We start from the raw sequence: 17,052 nt of genomic DNA on the forward strand, positions 1-17,052 counted from the left end.
GTGCTCCATGCTGTTTCATTCATAAAAGCTGAAAAAGCTTTTCGGAAGCGGTCGCTCATGGAGATGAGTCACTACTGAAATACACTGAGAAAATAAGCTCGACTATGACAGTTAGGTGTTCATATTTTCATAATTAATAAACCATTATTTAACTTTTTGTAAATTTATTTAATTTGAAGAAAAAAACGACTAGTAAACAGTTTTTTGCCTATTTAAATAAAGCTTATTTTGGAAATACAAATTCTATATATAGTATAAGTATTCTTCTTGGTGGATTTTGTCGTACTCCTCAAATAGTTACATAAACTATTATTAATGTTTTCGGAATTCACTATTTAATCGAAATTAAAACAAGAGAGAACGCTAAAGTCGAGTTCCCCGACTATCTGATACCCGTTACTCAGCTAGTGGAAGGGAGAAGGAGAGTCTTAAACACAGTTTTTGGCGGTTTGTAGGCGTTATAGTGGGCGTGGCAGAAAGTTTTTTGGCAAATCGATAGAATTTTACAAGACCAATACAAAAATGAAAAAATATCAAAACATTTTTCAAAAGTGTGGGATTAGCAGCTTTGGGCGGTTTGTGGGCGTTAGAGTGGGCGTGGCAAAAAGTTTTTCGGTAAATCGATAGAAAATTACAAGACTAATACAAAAATGAAAAAATATCAAAACATTTTTCAAAAGTGTGGGCGTGGCAGTTTTGGGCGGTTTGTGGGCGTTAGAGTGGGCGTGGCAACATGAATCGACAAACTTGCGCTGCGTCTATGTCTCTGGAGTCTGATCAACAATATATACATACATATACTTTATATGGTCGGAAACGCTTCCTTCTGCCTGTTACATACTTTTCAACGAATCTAGTATACCCTTTTACTCTACGAGTTACCCGTTACTCGTATAATGAAACGTATTAAACGTATAATTTATACTTTCCTCGTGTTCTGCTTCTTTTGAGATCCCACTAAGAAGCTTCCATGAAGAGGTGATGCATTCAATTTGCTAAGCACTCCTTCAATACAGTACATGTTCTAGATTGAAGCGGTGAGACATTTTTAAAAACTTTAGATAGAAACAAATGGTCTGCATACCGATAAAACGGTTTCAGTCAGATAAATGCATTTGTATTTAAATATGTACGTATTTATATATGTATTTCTATATGTATATGTATTTATATATCGATGTATATTGTTTCGTCTTAATGGAATCATCGCGTATTCCTCGAAACTCGGATTTGTGGAAGATGTAGGCATCGTTAAGCTGTAAGTCGCAAGTGGAAAACTTCGATTGTACGTGACTCAGCACATGCTGATCTCGCACTCTTCGGATTTTCTCTCTTCTGAGCTTAAGTCGAGTCTGCGAAGAGCAGAGCTTGTGGCCGACGGGTGCCGACTTAACTCCGTTGAAAGCTCCGCGATAGGCCACTTTTGCGGTATTTTTCAGTGGCGCATACGTTATTAAAAGTTTGGCTCCTCCGTTTCTTGTTGGAGGGCAGTTTTTTCAGTTAGTGTTTAAATCGCAGGCGTCGAGATCGGTTGGTTGTGCGTGTGGTGCGGGGATTTTATCTCCACCTCCAATTGTGCCTTATTTACCTTTTTTCGCTGTGCTTTAAGCTCTCGCTCTCTTTTGATCTGCTAGAGTTCGAAGGCAGGTTGAAATACCAGTAGATAAAAATAAAACGTATCAGAGTAAAAGAGCTGCATAAAAACGCATAAATTCAATTGAGCTCTAAGCAAGTTTCACTTGCTTTTTCGTATTACGAGTGACAAAAAGAGACCCACAAATATAACGAAACAAAAAACGAAAAAAAAAACTCGGGCGCACGTATTGATAATTTCGATAAAAACTGAATGTTTCACCGATTAGATTACACGGCACATCCACACATTAACCACAGACATCGCAAGAATCACCAAAGAAAATGGGTGCCAGAGCGCGATAACAGAATACCCTAAATTATAAAATAATAGTAGTCGAATAAATCGAAAAACAAAAACAAAAGTAGTATTCAGTCGATGCTTATGTGATGCATAAAGCCCGGAATTCCCTAGAAGAAATCGACGTCACGTCTCTCTCGCGCTCTTTGCTCACTCTCTCTTTCTTCGGTCTTCGATTTCTTAACTTTTCATTAGTTTCTGTTCGAACTGTTCTCCCCCATCCGTTGTTTTTGTCGTTATTATCGATATTATCGCACCCGCGTTGTGCGCGCGCAAAAGTTAAAAAGAATAAAATAAAAAGAGTCAGAAAGAGAGAAAGTGAGAGAGAGAAGGCAAATATTTGATATATAAAAAATAATAAATAAACCGGTTCCAAACCGTGCGTGTGTGTGTGCGTGTTAACATTAACATGAAAAAAGCGCCATATTTCTCAACTATAAATAATTTGGTTATTTAGCTCGCTTTGCATCTGACTATGTTTCCAATTAAAAGAATACAATTTAAACAAATAATGCAAATAAAAGTGTACTAATTGGTTCGTGTTGAATTTCAGGTGTCCGATTTACTTAACAAACCCAGTGATCAATGCATATAGCAAGTTTTCAGATCACTCCTTGACTTAGGTGAGTCCCCCCCTTCTAGAGCCTAGCTTTATTTATTGATTCTGAACTTTGATAGCACGGATTAATTAAGTGCGGTGGAAAATCCTAATGGCTGGGTTCTTCAAAAGGGTCTTGATATTTGAGTTTGTAATGCACATACATATGTATGTTTGTACACAACTATTGCTTTAAACGTCGCAAAATATCTTTACAAAGAAATTCATCTTTTGTTAAACAAAATATAACCTTCTTGAGTCATTGGGATATTATCGTTTCGGGACAACAGCAATAACGTTGTGATTTATCAACCATTATTCACACATTTAAGGTTTGATAAACCAAGACTTGGTCACTTTGCTGGATACATATTTATACCCGTTACTCGTAGAGTAAAAGGGTATACTAGATTCGTTGAAAAGTATGTAACAGGCAGAAGGAAGCGTTTCCGACCATATAAAGTATATATATTCTTAATCAGGATCAATAGCCGAGTCGATCTGGCCATGTCCGTCTGTCCGTCCGTCTGTCCGTCTGTCCGTCTGTCCGTCCGTCCGTCTGTCCGTCTGTCCGTCTGTCTGTCCGTATGAACGTCGAGATCTCAGGAACTACAAAAGCTAGAAAGTTGAGATTAGGCATACAGACTCCAGGGACATAGACGCAGCGCAAGTTTGTCGAATCATGCTGCCACGCCCACTCTAACGCCCACAAACCGCACAAAACTGCCACGCCCACACTTTTGAAAAATGTTTTGATATTTTTTCATATTTGTATTAGTCTTGTAAATTTCTATCGATTTGTTAAAAAACTTTTTGCCACGCCCACTCTAGCGCCCACAAACCGCCCAAAGCTGCCACGCCCACAGTTTTGAAAAATGTTTTGATATTTTTTCATTTTTGTATCAGTTTTGTAAATTTCTATCGACTTGCAAGAAAACTTTTTGCCACGCCCACTCTAACGCCCACAAACCGCCAAAAACTGTCAGTGTTGAAGACTCTCCTTCGCACTTTCACTAGCTGAGTAACGGGTATCAGATAGTCGGGGAACTCGACTATAGCGTTCTTTCTTGTTTTCAATTTTAGTGGTTATACCCCTTACTCGTAGGGTAAAAGGGTTACTAGATTTGTTGAAGAGTATCTATCAAGTAGAAGGAAGCGGTTTCGAGTCTATTAAGTGTATATTTTCATCAGGATCAGTGTATATAATCAGGATCACTAGCCGAGTCGATCTGGCCATAGTCGTCTGTCCGTTTGTCCGTATGAACGCCTCGATTTCAGGAACTGTAGAAGCTAGAATGTTAAGATTAAGCATGTACATATGTAGATTCCAGAGATATAGACGCAGCGCATTTATGTTGCCACGCCCACTCTTACGCCAAAACTGCTACGCCCACACTTGTGAAAAATGGTTAAATTGTTTTTAATTTTATTATTTTTAACATTATTTATTTATTTTATTATTTTGGGTAAATTTTTAGTGATGATAAAAAGTTAGAAAACTTCACGTTCGCACTATCTGGTAGTCGGGGAGCTCGACTAAAGCGTTATTTTTTTTACTATGTAAATACATACGAGTATGTAAAACATTCCTGGAAAAACTTAATTTAACGAGGCTAGGGTTAGGGTTTAATGTCAGTTCAACTTGTAGTTGCTCACAATTTCTGCATGACAATTAAAAGTTTAGATTTCCCAAAAACTTATAGAACATCCTTTGCAGTGTAACCGCAGTTCTTTTTTGAGTTTTTTGGGCTGCAATTACCCACCTGCGTATTAAATAATCTACGATGAATGCAAACGATAAACTTAAATAATACAACCGAAACACCTGTGTACATGGCAGCGCAGTCGCAGTGGCTTTTCGACGTCGCCATAAATGAAAGTTTCTTACGAGCACGTGAGCGGTGAGGGGCTGGCGGTCCGAGGGGGTGGGGCTCGTGGAAAAGCTTTTGCCCCTTGTATTTATTTATTTTTGCGGCCACTCAAATACGCCGGAGAGGTTTTCAATTGTTTCATTCTAAGATCGCCTCGATGCGCCTTCGGTCGTGTGAGCGCAACATTCTGTTATTTTTATTTATACTTTTCAAATTTCCCTTGCGGTTCGATGTTATTTTGTTTGTCGCAGCAAACTGGTCGATTGAAAGTACAATTTTTTAAGAACAAGGTTACGTTATTGTGCGTCTTGTGTTGGCCATATATGTAAAAAGAAAATAGAAACCGAAGTTGTCATGAGTGTTCAGTGGTCGATGGATTAACTCGCAGGTAATTATAAAAAGAGACTTTTAGCTAATACGGTGTAATCCCGAAAACTGCAGCCAAGATAAATGCAAACCGGGTGCTGACTCATAATACCAGAGGGACAAAAAAAAACGAAGCGCTAAAATCGCTGAAATCGTTTCCAGCAAGTCATCGGCGATTTACAAAGCTCGAGTCGAGATTTGTGTGCTAACAGAGATCTAAGGCCAAGTCAATAGATGATATTCCGTATATCTACTGGTAGTTTCCCCGTATGCTAAATCCGAGTCATGATGGATACGATCTGGCGCTGGGTAAGGCCCTCTATGCAAATCATCCATCAATCAATAGGGATTCTATTTTGGGCAAGTATTATTTAAACCACTCGATAAGAAAGCGTGACCGTTATAATTGGAGATACGGATAAGATATCTGCATTTTTGCCGGAAGTCACATGTGCACAATAATCCCCTATCAGCTTATTAAATAAACATATTTTTGCGTGGAATATAAGGATAAGGGACTACTTGTTTTCAGGCATAACTTTTCTTTTGGCAACTAGTTCCACCGATTTGTCAGCATATCGGTTATTTATTTTTATTTAAGCTGTAAATTGCTTGACGCCAACGATCGTTAAAAACCATTTGACTGTCTGGAGTTTTTTTTTTTTTTTTTAATTTTGCGGAACCCGTTTCACAGAGGAATTTTTGGCTGCTATTGATGCTTTGATGTTGATCTTAATCTTAATTTGTGGTGCTGGCGCCAAAAGAACTTTTTTCTGTGTGTCTTAGCTATTGGAAATTGCATAAAATTAGCATGTTAAATGATCGATACGAAATGTTTTCGTTTTATTTTGTTTACTTGACTTTTATATTTTTCGCCAAAAGTAGTTATCGCCAAACGAGTGGCTTAAGCTTGAGAGCATAGGCTTTTTTCTTCTGAAATTATCGTGTTGATTGTTCTGAGCAAATGAAGGGCAAAACGATTAGAAATTCCAATATATCCCCCCTGCACAACACTTAAACAAACTATCGATACAGGCTCAGGTTATCGTCATTCAGTTGTATTTTTATATTCTAATCTTATTTTTGGTTATCTTTGAGTTTTGTTCGGATTTTATTTTCGTTCACACCTGAGCACTACAGACTAAATACCGCCGCTCTGCAGGTTCTGTCTGACGGGAATAAACAGTGGCAAATTTGTTTGATTGCAAATGGTTCTAATCTCAACATACATAGCAGCGAATAAAACAAAACTTTAAAAGGGCGTCAACTCGTATTGCATTTAAATTGCTAGCAGTTTTATTCTTTTTAACCTTTGAATGACATGTTCAATTGGTTAATAGACCGAAACTATGGGAATTTCCGGTATTATGATATGCTCAACCTATATGATTTAATTTTCAGGGTAACTGACCTATTCTTGTTCGATTCCATACGTCCTCAATGAGAAAGTCACGTAGTTAGTGAATGATTTTTGCCAACTGTGGGTGGCACACGAGCAAATTCCTGGCATATTTTAGTATATACATATGTGTACATAGCATGAAATTTGTTTTGTGACTCATTGTGCTTCGTGGAAATTGTGGCCCATCAAAATCGAGATATTTTGTTTTCAAAAATCTCTTGGTACGAATATAATGCATCCATTCATTCTGGCAGAGGCATATGTACATATATCTTATATATCCTCTGCCCAGCATAGATCGTATAATTGGGTATTACAAACTCATTAGAGAGCTTTCTGAACTGGCGCCAAGTGCTCAAGGCAGATTGAACGGTGACAAGTGGCGACTTTTCTTTCTTTTTTGCCGTAGATATTGAAACGGAAATGCCAATATATCCCATAGCCTATAACCATATGCCTACAGCAAATGTACTTGAATAATTTGTTTATATTCACTGCAAAAACAAACAATCCCCTGTTCATGCAGTTTATGTTAATGTTTAGATACCTTTGCATCTTTCGCTTAGATTAGGCGCATTTAGTACGATTCGGTTTTTTCCCTCAATGAAAGGTGACTCATTTTCGTTGGGGTCAACACATTGTAAAGTGTGAATAGCGACAAACATAAGTGCAATTTTCGATGGAATACATGATTATCCAATATTGGTTGGTTTTAATTTTGATCGCATGAATACATCACCCGGGCCAATATAAGCATGAAATTTTAACATTGTAATATAAAGTAACAATTTTTGTTAACATTATTATTTCTACTTGTTTACGCAATTGCCAGCAAAACATCGATTATTGACATCGAACATTAAAGTAAAGGAAGTCAACATTTTGTTCCCCAAAAATTGGGACAACTTGCTCGCCGAAAGAGAAAATTCCTTGCAAGCAAAGCAATAAATTCATGACAGATACAAATGTACGAGTACATACGTACATACGCGTGCTCACAAGCCAAAAATGTTAAGAAAATACATTTTTAAAATATTAGTGAAAATAAAAATAGCAGAAAGCTCGACAACAAAACTTTTGCTAGGCAAACGTGCATAAAGAATTCTGTGTTTCTTCTCAAAGAGATTTTTTCTGTTCAGTGTTCAGACATTTGGCGAGAAGTCAGGACGGTTTTCGCGTGTGTTCGGCTCTACAAAAACATTTTTCTCGGTAACACCTATAGATACGAATATATAGGAGCCCAGTTTAAGACCAAAGCTAGAAACATAAAGACGGATCGTATAATAAAAAAACATCTTAACATTATAAGTAATAAATAATAAAACCTATTGAATATCCGAAAATTTTCTATTTTATCTGTGTGGTGAACTTTTCGCACAAAAGTTTGGCCGTGATAACTGAAAGGTGATCAATCGCTCAATTCTCATAAATTAAATAAAGATAAATACGTATGTGTAATATATACATGAACCGACTTGCATATGTATTACATTTGTTGGCTTTTGGCCAACTAGCTTTTCATATTCGCCGAAACCTAAATTATTTTATGACGTAATTCTTTCCCAATATTGTGCACGCTGATTGGTTTGTGTCCTCACCAATTGATTTTCAAGCCAAACCAAATTTCTTTAAAATAATGGAGAAATATCGGCACGTGGGAAAAGTCTTTTGATTTATTATATATCTGAAGCTATAAAGGTTATCGTTCTGCTGAGTCCATTGATTTTTTATGTCTTTAATTTAATTTTCATCATTGTCCCATTGGACTTGATTTATAAGGAAAATATTTCTAGTTGACGCACAAAAAGCGTTTGGCAGCTGCGAATCTTTGATCGAAATGCCTCTAGAAATAAAACAGATGTGAATGGTATACATACATATGTATATATAGGGTGTTTTTTTTAGAGGTATAGAACTTTAAATTGCAATAAAACAACGATGGATTATTCGATTGACATGAATTTTATTGACATGAAAGATAATCTTGTGGCATTACATTTTAAATATGATTTCTGGCATATGACCGCCACGGCTGGCTCGGATGTAGTCCAATCTGGACGTCCAATTTGCAATGACTTTTTCCAATATTTGGCCGTATATCGGCAATAACACGGCGAATGTTGTCTTCCAAATGGTTTAGCGTTTGTGGCTTATCCGCATAGACCAATGACTTTACATAGCCCCACAAAAAGTAGTCTAGCGGTGTTAAATCACAAGATCTTGGAGGCTTATGAAAAATCGGGAACAACAGCAATCTCGTTTTGGGCCCATTCGACGAATCTACGCCTTGCTTGATGATCGTTTGGTTTCAATTCTTGCACGAGTTGGATTTTGTAAGCACGCATGACGAATTGCCAAACCAAACTGAGAATAAATCACTTGACAGCTGTTAAATCGGTCGCCATCTTGAACAGTAATGCCAACTTAAAGTTCTATACCTCTAAAAAAAACACCCGTTACTTTGATAACTCAAAACAAATGTTAAGGAAAGAATAAGTCTTATAGAAATTTCCATGAAAAACTACACTTACTTAAAAGGATACAAGTAACACATACATATACATATGAGGACATAAAGCTTAATCGCAACAAAAACGTTGTGATATTTATTAAAATAATCACTGCCACGACTAGGTTTTTTTTTTGTATGCATATAAGATAAGAGATTAAACTTTTAATGAGTCTATTACTTTCGTTTTGATGACGATGTGGCTTATAAAGGATAAACCAAAATTTGTTTTATTGCATTAATTTAGCACCAGCCTAGGTGCTCAAATTTCTTAAAAATATGTTTTCCTGTAAGGTATATAATTTTCCTGTAAGGTATATAATTTTCCTTAAATTAGCGTATATCAACAGAATTGGCACACGTTTCCTGGCTTCCCTTTTTTTTTACCCCAACAAACCAGCTAGGTTTGGTTCGGACCAATGCATGGGCATTAGTTTTTTTTAGCCATTGACGTCTTTGGCCCACGGCAGACCAATGTCTAGACACGATCAGAGAAGCAACTGAGGTCACATAGCCACTTAGTCTTCATATTCATGTATATCTAGTAGATCTTAGTGCGTATTGGGATGATCGGCAACGGAGTCGTTGACAATGCTCCGCGCCATCATTGATAACATAAAATGTTTTGTTTAAATTGCTCCAATGTCGCGAAAAATAAAACAAACTATAACGCTTACCAGCTCCGGGGAGGCCAGTCTGCGAGGCAATCTATGTATGTATATTTATGTACATGGGGCACCTATATATACCACCTGATATATGGGAGGCAGAGTTTTTGTCGCTTTGTGGCCGTGTTACGCAAAATGTTATTTTTAAACAAGTCGTCCGGAGCTTTAGCCGGACTACACCGGACCAGACTGGGGCCGGACCCGGCCAAAAGAAAAAAGAACCGATTGAAAAACGCACCCACTGCAAATGCATCAGATGCCGATGAGAATTATGAAAATATACAATTTTCCTAATGGCCCCTAAAAAGTGTAATTAATGCTGTCTATCGCACCAAAATCGACCACCCACGCAGAAATATTGGGTCTGCGGGAGAGTTTTCCACCTTTTTCGTTTTCTGCCAGACGTGTTACGGTTCGGTTAGTCATAGCCAGTGGTCAGGAGAATCTTTCTTATATAGCAGATCATTGCACGAGTCTTCGAGGCTTTATTTTCGATCAGCGTCGTCATCGTTTGGCGTGTCTGGGGGCCTTCGATTTGCTTGCCAAGGAATTGTGTCTCGTTTGCCATTGGCCGTAACATGAAATCAGATGAACGGAAAATGTAACGAATGATACTATTCTAGAGCATTATAGCGACACAAAAGCAATATGCATTACGAAAAACAAATATTAACAAAATTTCATCCGCAATAAATGCAGTAAAAATATTGTTTGTTTCTGAAATGAACAATTTGGTTGATCCTATAAGAAATGTGTAGTGTGTGAGATATTGGAATGGAACACACACATGTTTCTATGCAAGCTTTTCTCGTATTGTAAAAATTAAGAAAGTCTATAGGGATTAAAGTTATATTTCTTATCTAAAAACAAGAGAGAGCTTTAGTCAAGATCCCCGACTATCTGATACCCATTACTCAGCTGGTGGAAATGCGAAGGAGAAATACGACGTTCGTGGCCAGATCGACTCGGCTATTGATCCTGGTCAAGAATATATATACTTTATATGGTCGGAACCGCTTCCTTCCGTCTGTTTCGTACTTTTTAACGAATTTAGTATACCCTACGAGTAATGGGCATAACTAGAGAGAAAGCTATAGTCGAATTCATTGACAACCAGATACCCGTTACTTAGCTAGTTGAAGTGAAATACCCATGGAAATTGGCATCCCAAGTTCTTGACGTTCATACGTACGGACATGGCTAGTTCAATTTGGCAAGGGATCCTAATCAAGATCTACATCTTACACTTTACAATCTAGTATACCCTTTCACTCTTTTAGTAAGGAGTATACAAAAATATGTATAAATATTTATAAATAAATATTTCGAAGCTCTTCTTAACGTATGCTCCTTTTATTTAATTTCAGTTAATATTTTGGACACGTAATGTTTCCCAATCAGAACAACGGAGCCGCTTCTGGGCAGCTTCCAGCGGCTGACGGCCAACAGAGCCTCAACTACAACGGACTGCCCGCCCAGCAGCAGCAGCAACTGTCACAGTCCACGAAAAATGTGCGGAAGAAACCCTACGTAAAGATCACTGAGCAACCGGCGGGAAAGGCTCTGCGGTTCCGCTACGAATGCGAGGGACGCTCGGCGGGATCCATTCCGGGTGTGAACTCTACGCCGGAGAACAAGACCTATCCGACAATCGAGATTGTGGGTTACAAGGGACGCGCCGTTGTTGTCGTCTCCTGTGTCACCAAGGACACGCCATATCGGTGAGTTGGATATATAAAAAGCCTAAAACAAAGTGCACTAGAACACTTCAATGTATGGTATTAAAAATACCTTTCATTTCAGTCCCCATCCCCACAATTTAGTTGGCAAGGAGGGCTGCAAGAAGGGCGTCTGCACACTAGAGATTAATAGTGAGACAATGCGAGCAGTGTTTAGCAATTTGGGTATCCAGTGTGTCAAAAAGAAGGACATTGAGGCGGCGCTGAAGGCGCGCGAGGAGATCCGTGTGGATCCGTTTAAGAGTAAGTCTTGTTAAGCAAATATTATTGCTCTTTAAGTCTCACAATTCCCATTTGCTACCTTCAGCTGGCTTTTCGCATCGTTTCCAGCCCTCGAGCATTGATCTGAATTCGGTGCGATTGTGCTTTCAAGTATTCATGGAGAGTGAGCAGAAGGGTCGATTCACCTCGCCTTTGCCGCCGGTGGTTTCCGAGCCTATCTTCGATAAGAAGGCCATGTCCGACCTTGTCATCTGCCGGTTGTGCAGCTGCTCGGCCACTGTCCTTGGCAATACCCAGATCATCCTGCTCTGCGAGAAGGTGGCCAAGGAGGACATTGCCGTGCGATTCTTCGAGGAGAAGAATGGCCAGAGTGTTTGGGAGGCCTTTGGTGACTTTCAGCACACCGATGTCCACAAGCAGACTGCCATTACCTTTAAGACGCCGCGCTATCATACCCTGGAGATCACAGAGCCCGCCAAGGTGAGGAAATGATAATCAAGTACGGTTCAGAGCAGCACTCAAAATAAAATATGATTCATTAGGTCTTTATCCAACTGCGACGTCCCTCGGATGGAGTTACCAGCGAGGCACTGCCCTTCGAGTACGTGCCAATGGACTCAGGTAAACATACATTCTGGAATCTTCATCGGCACCTCAAGCGGAAGCCCGACGAAGATCTATTTCAGCAGATCCTCAGGTTGGACGCCAGACGGGAAGTGCAGGCGCCAACGATTGAGGTTATCGATTTGGATACACCGAAATTAGAGGTCCAACGTGAGATACCTTTGGAAATGGACTTTAATCAAGAGGTATCTCAGCAATCGGAGCCACCTCTTGTCCAAGAGCCGTCAGTGCAGCAGGAGCAATACGCACAAGAGCAATCATGTCAGCAGGAACAATATTTACAGCAACAACAACAGGAGCAATCTTTTCAGCTGGAGGAACCGATGCAGCAGGATCACGAACTACCAGAGCAGCAATCTTTCGATCAGGCTTTAGATAATTTGCCCGATCACGCCTCTGATCATATTCCCGAAGACATGGAGGCGGCGGATGTTCAGGCAGAAGCCGAGGCCCATCGCCTGCGATCCGAGCAGGAAAAAGAGATTGACACGATAATCGATGAGAAGGTACGGGAACTGGAGAAACTGGATTTGGGTCAGCATTTGGAGCCACGTCCTTTGACGGCCAACGATAAGATCACCGAGTGGATGAAGTCCAGCGAGATTGAACAGCAAGTCCATGAGCCCAGTCCCACTGCTGAGGCAGATGTTTTGGACTCCGCCCGTGAGATATCTAAGACAGATAAGACCCTTGACGAACTCCTTGAGACCGTGGCTGAACTGGATGAAATATACACGGACTTCAAAGTGCAGAGGGATACGTACAAGAATACCATACAAAATGAGTTGGCTGGTTTTGAGGGTCGTGCTCCGCTGCAGGTGGAGGACAGCTTCGATGACGCTGCCACCTACACAAGCTTGCAGATTGCCTTTAAGAATCCCGTTCTTATACCCATGGAAGACATAATGCCCCCAACTCCCCCCATGTCGCAATGCGCTCCCGAAGATGCCCATCAGCATTACGATCCCGTTGAGGTGAACTCACAGGCCCGTAAGCCGGAGACTCCATTGCGACCAATTCCTCCAGTTCCGCCGGCAATTCTAACAGTTCCATTTCCACCAGAAGAGGAGAAGTTGCCGCCATTGCCACCGAAAAGAATTCGAAAGCAGGACAGCAATGCCGAGAATCGTTCAATCGAGGCTAATACGGTTCAGGCCAGGCCATCTGCAGGAGAGTCTCCGCTAAACAAAAGACTCCCTCCCGCTCCAAAGAACCCGAACTTTAATAGTCTGCCTAGGCAGAAGAAACCGGGATTCTTTTCGAAACTTTTTTCGCGACGCAAGAGCAAACCAGATCTGGCCCAGGGGCAGGAGAACAGTTCCCTAATCGATTCCAAAGTAAATAGCAGGGAGCCGAGTATAGGTCACTTTAACATGCAGGACCCGATGAGGGCATCTCTGCGCTCCTCCAAGTCAGCAGCTCCGTTCATCTCGAATCCAGCGCCTGCAAAATCAAGTCCTGTCAAGGCCAAGAAACCAGGATCAAAGCTGGTCAAGCCAGTGGGCAGAAGTGTGAGCAGTGTTTCCGGAAAGAGACCCACATACCTAAATGCTGATGTGGTGCACATACCGCTGAAGGGTGACAGTGCCAATAGTTTGCCTCAGCAGCAGCGAACAGAGGGCTACTCCCAATCTAGCACCGTTTCGGTGGGAGCAGGATTGGATAGACGCACTGCCTCTGCCCTACAGTTGGCGGACATACCAATTAGCGAGGGCGGAATGGAACTGGTTGCCATTGCGGATCGACAAAGTCTGCACAACTTGGTCAGCTCCATCGAAGGCCACTTCAATGTCCAACTGGACCCCAATATCGACCTAACCGAGGCCGAGCACTTTGCCCTGTACACGAGTATTCCGCCACTTGCGGCGGCCAGTGAATTTGATGAGACCTCCGCCTACTATGCTCCCGTGGATGCTGGCGAGATCCTAACGCCGGATGAGGTGGCCAAGCGATTGACTGCTGCAAATGGCATATAGATTTGTTGATTTGATTGTTTATATTCTTTATAGGCAAACGAACCGAGGAAAATCCTCTAACGAAACTCAATAACGAAGCACGTCGGCTTCAAGCCAGTGGAAATTGTATTGTATTTCTCGAAATATTGTATTTCCATAAACTCTGGCACCACAAATTGTCCACTTGTTGTAAGGCCGGCTGGAGCGTAATGTCTTCAGAACCTTTATGAATTTGTATTTGTTGTATAATTGAAAATTGTGCTAAAAGTATCCCCAAATAATTTGTAAGTGATACCAGGCAAAAGACCCCAGAGAAATGGGTCAAACCCAATAATTTGTTTGTTGTCCAGGTGGCCCATTTAAAAGGGGCCAACCTAACTATTGTATTTAAGCGAAATCACTCAGTTTTCAGAGTAGTGTAAGATTTTCCAATGGAATCGAATATTTTGTTTAAATTGAAACTTAAAACTCGATCACATGTACCTACAACACGGTGTGTATATTTTGTTTTATAGATCCAGCGCACTTGAGGCGGAAACGTCAGAAGACTGGCGGTGATCCCATGCACCTGCTGCTCCAGCAGCAGCAGAAACAGCAGTTGCAGAATGACCACCAGGATGGCAGTAAGTTGACTGTTGAAATTTTTCCTAAACTGGTGTCGGTCTTCTCTATCCTCTATTGCGTCTGTCTCTACTTTGAGTAGACTTTTTCCCATGCGTTCCATTCGGATCCACTTGGGTATATACTTTGTTTTGAGATGCTAGTCATCTACTGAATCCTACCTAGTCAAATCATCATATATTTGATGTTTTTTTGGTATACCAAAGACTACATACCAAATCATCGCCTCAGATGACGTATTACTCGAATAGACTCTTAGAAACTATTGGAAAGCACTCAATCAATGCACAAATCCACTCACCCAAAACACCACGAAATCTACGTAAAGGGAAGAATGTCCCCGCTATATTTATATATTGATTTACACGAATAGTCGAAATTATAGTGAAGAAAGAGAAATTGATTCAAAATCAATATGAAATTTTTGTCGCTTTTCTACTCGTTATACATGCGAAGAATATTTGATATTTTTATATACGGAAAACTACAAATTTGGTAAAAATATTTTGTATAAAATATTGTAGCTTAATAAAACAGAAAAAAAAACAAAATTTATAAATAAAATAAAAAAAAGGTTTTTTTTTTATCAAAAAGGAACTGTTTAAAGGTTGAAGTAAGTTTTGCTCTAGGATTACTTACTTCGAAGAAGTGTTTACAGTTCTGAGTAAGTTTTTATCAAAATTCGAAACAGTTTATTTCGGTTTTTGGCTTTTCTGTTTTATTTTAAAAATTTATATGCATGACTGGCAGAGTTTTTGATTTGTATGCCGCATTAACGATTCTGAAAACTACTTGGTTTTTGAGATTGCCTCCTGTTTTTGTCTTTTATCTGTTTGCATGTACTGTTTATTCGTTGCTTTACTTGTCCTGTTCGATTTGAACTTTATTTTTAATTTGCTATTTGCTAACTTTGAATGCTTGTTTTATTGTAGGACAAACTAACATGAATTGCTGGAATACACAAAACATACCGCCCATTAAAACGGAACCAAGAGGTGAGTTGAGTGCAATAGTGCGACTAAAAAACCGTAGTTCAAACGTCAATAAACATAATATTCCCTACTTGTACCTCCTTTACCTTGTTTCGTCTGTTTTATATACAAGTATATTAAATGCTGCTTGCTTCGTCTTGCAGATACCTCGCCACAGCCCTTTGGGCTTACCTATCGAGCGCCTCCTGAGCTCACCCCCTCGCCCCAGCCGCTGTCGCCATCGAGCAACTACAACCACAACAGTACGCCCTCGCCCTACAACATAGCCTCCGCGGGGACGCCCACCAATGGCCAGCAGCAACTGATGTCGCCCAACCACCCACAGCAGCAACAGCAGCAGCAACAACAACAACAGCAATACGGAGCAACTGATCTGGGGAGCAACTACAATCCGTTTGCCCAACAGGTCCTTGCCCAGCAGCAGCAGCAGCAGCATCAGCACCAACAGCAACACCAACAGCAGCAACAGCAACAGCAACAGTCCTTGCAATTTCATGCCAATCCCTTTGGTAATCCCGGAGGCAACAGTTGGGAAAGTAAATTCTCGGCGGCAGCTGTTGCAGCAGCGGCAGCAAGTGCGACAGGAGCAGCACCTGCCAATGGCAACGGCAATAATCTCAGCAATCTCAACAATCCCTTCACCATGCACAACCTGCTGACATCGGGCGGAGGTCCTAGCAACGGCAACAATCTGCACTGGAACCTGACTACAAATCATCTGGTGGGTTAAGCAAGATATCTACTTTGAAATACTTAGAAATTAAATATGCATCTATTGAATTTCTTGCGGAAAAGGCTATTTCTAAACCTCAAACCTGTCATCTTACAGCACAATCAGCACACGCTCCATCAGCAGCAGCAGCTTCAGCAGCAGCAGCAGCAGCAACAGCAGTACGACAACAATGCGCCCAGCAACAACAATCCCAACAACGGCAATGCCAACCTTAATAACAATAATAATACCGCTGGCAACCAAGCGGATAATAATGGGCCAACGCTCAGCAATCTGCTCAGCTTCGATAGCGGGCAATTGGTCCACATAAACTCAGAGGATCAGCAGATGTTGCGCCTCAACTCGGAAGATCTGCAGATATCAAACCTTTCCATATCCACGTAATACCTTCTTAAAAACGAATCCAATGCAAACAGAGCAAAAACGGGGAAGGCAGTAGGATGATGATATGATAGTGTTGTAGAATTAAACCTAACCGACCTGGTCGTCGTCTAAATGATTGTTTAGTGCTGTAATAACTAGTCTTAAGGCGAAATGTAATGTGTTTTTGTAGGAAGTAAGGTTTTTTAAATATGAATAAATTAATCGTTTTAGCAGAAAGTAAAACAATTTATAGATCTTGTTGGAAATCAATTTTTTTTGGTGGGCAAAAACAATACTGTTATAAATGTTTATCTGCTAGTAATGATGCCATGCATATAATTGAATTTTAATGAGCCCTTGAAATAATGAGTAGTTAATGGCTTTTAGCAAAGTGTTCTGCTTCAGTTCTGTCTAAACTCGTATCAACGCTGTTGTTAAATCGGAATCATAAGCTAA

General features: G+C 40.3%; 1 protein-coding gene across 5 annotated transcripts; it reads left to right on the forward strand.

The window, feature by feature from the left end:
- Nucleotides 1-1,495: 1,495 nt before the first annotated feature.
- On the forward strand, nt 1,496-16,848 carry LOC120444708 (embryonic polarity protein dorsal). Of its 5 annotated transcripts, XM_039624585.2 has the most exons (10): nt 1,506-1,643; nt 2,487-2,556; nt 10,715-11,068; nt 11,151-11,329; nt 11,394-11,788; nt 11,851-11,929; nt 14,403-14,510; nt 15,441-15,503; nt 15,644-16,221; nt 16,330-16,848. In XM_039624585.2, the coding sequence occupies exons 3-10, from the start codon at nt 10,734-10,736 to the stop codon at nt 16,615-16,617; spliced, it is 2,025 nt and encodes a 674-aa protein (XP_039480519.1). In that variant the 5' UTR covers nt 1,506-1,643; nt 2,487-2,556; nt 10,715-10,733; the 3' UTR covers nt 16,618-16,848. The 5 variants fall into 5 exon arrangements, with proteins under 5 accessions (XP_039480515.1, XP_039480519.1, XP_039480516.1 ...); XM_039624581.2 differs by lacking the exons at nt 15,441-15,503; nt 15,644-16,221; nt 16,330-16,848 and having other exon boundaries at nt 1,496-1,643; nt 11,851-14,545; XM_039624582.2 differs by lacking the exons at nt 15,441-15,503; nt 15,644-16,221; nt 16,330-16,848 and having other exon boundaries at nt 1,514-1,537; nt 11,851-14,545.
- Nucleotides 16,849-17,052: the final 204 nt, after the last annotated feature.

Source organism: Drosophila santomea, chromosome 2R (assembly GCF_016746245.2).
Source record: "Drosophila santomea strain STO CAGO 1482 chromosome 2R, Prin_Dsan_1.1, whole genome shotgun sequence".
Lineage (NCBI taxonomy): Eukaryota > Metazoa > Arthropoda > Insecta > Diptera > Drosophilidae > Drosophila > Drosophila santomea.

Coding starts and splice junctions, on each gene's coding strand:
- LOC120444708 (XM_039624581.2), top strand. CDS start 10,734: ATGTTTCCCAATCAGAACAACGGAGCCGCTTCTGGGCAGCTTCCAGCG. Junction 11,069..11,150: donor ACCAAGGACACGCCATATCG/GTGAGTTGGATA, acceptor CTTTCATTTCAG/TCCCCATCCCCACAATTTAG. Junction 11,330..11,393: donor CCGTGTGGATCCGTTTAAGA/GTAAGTCTTGTT, acceptor TGCTACCTTCAG/CTGGCTTTTCGCATCGTTTC.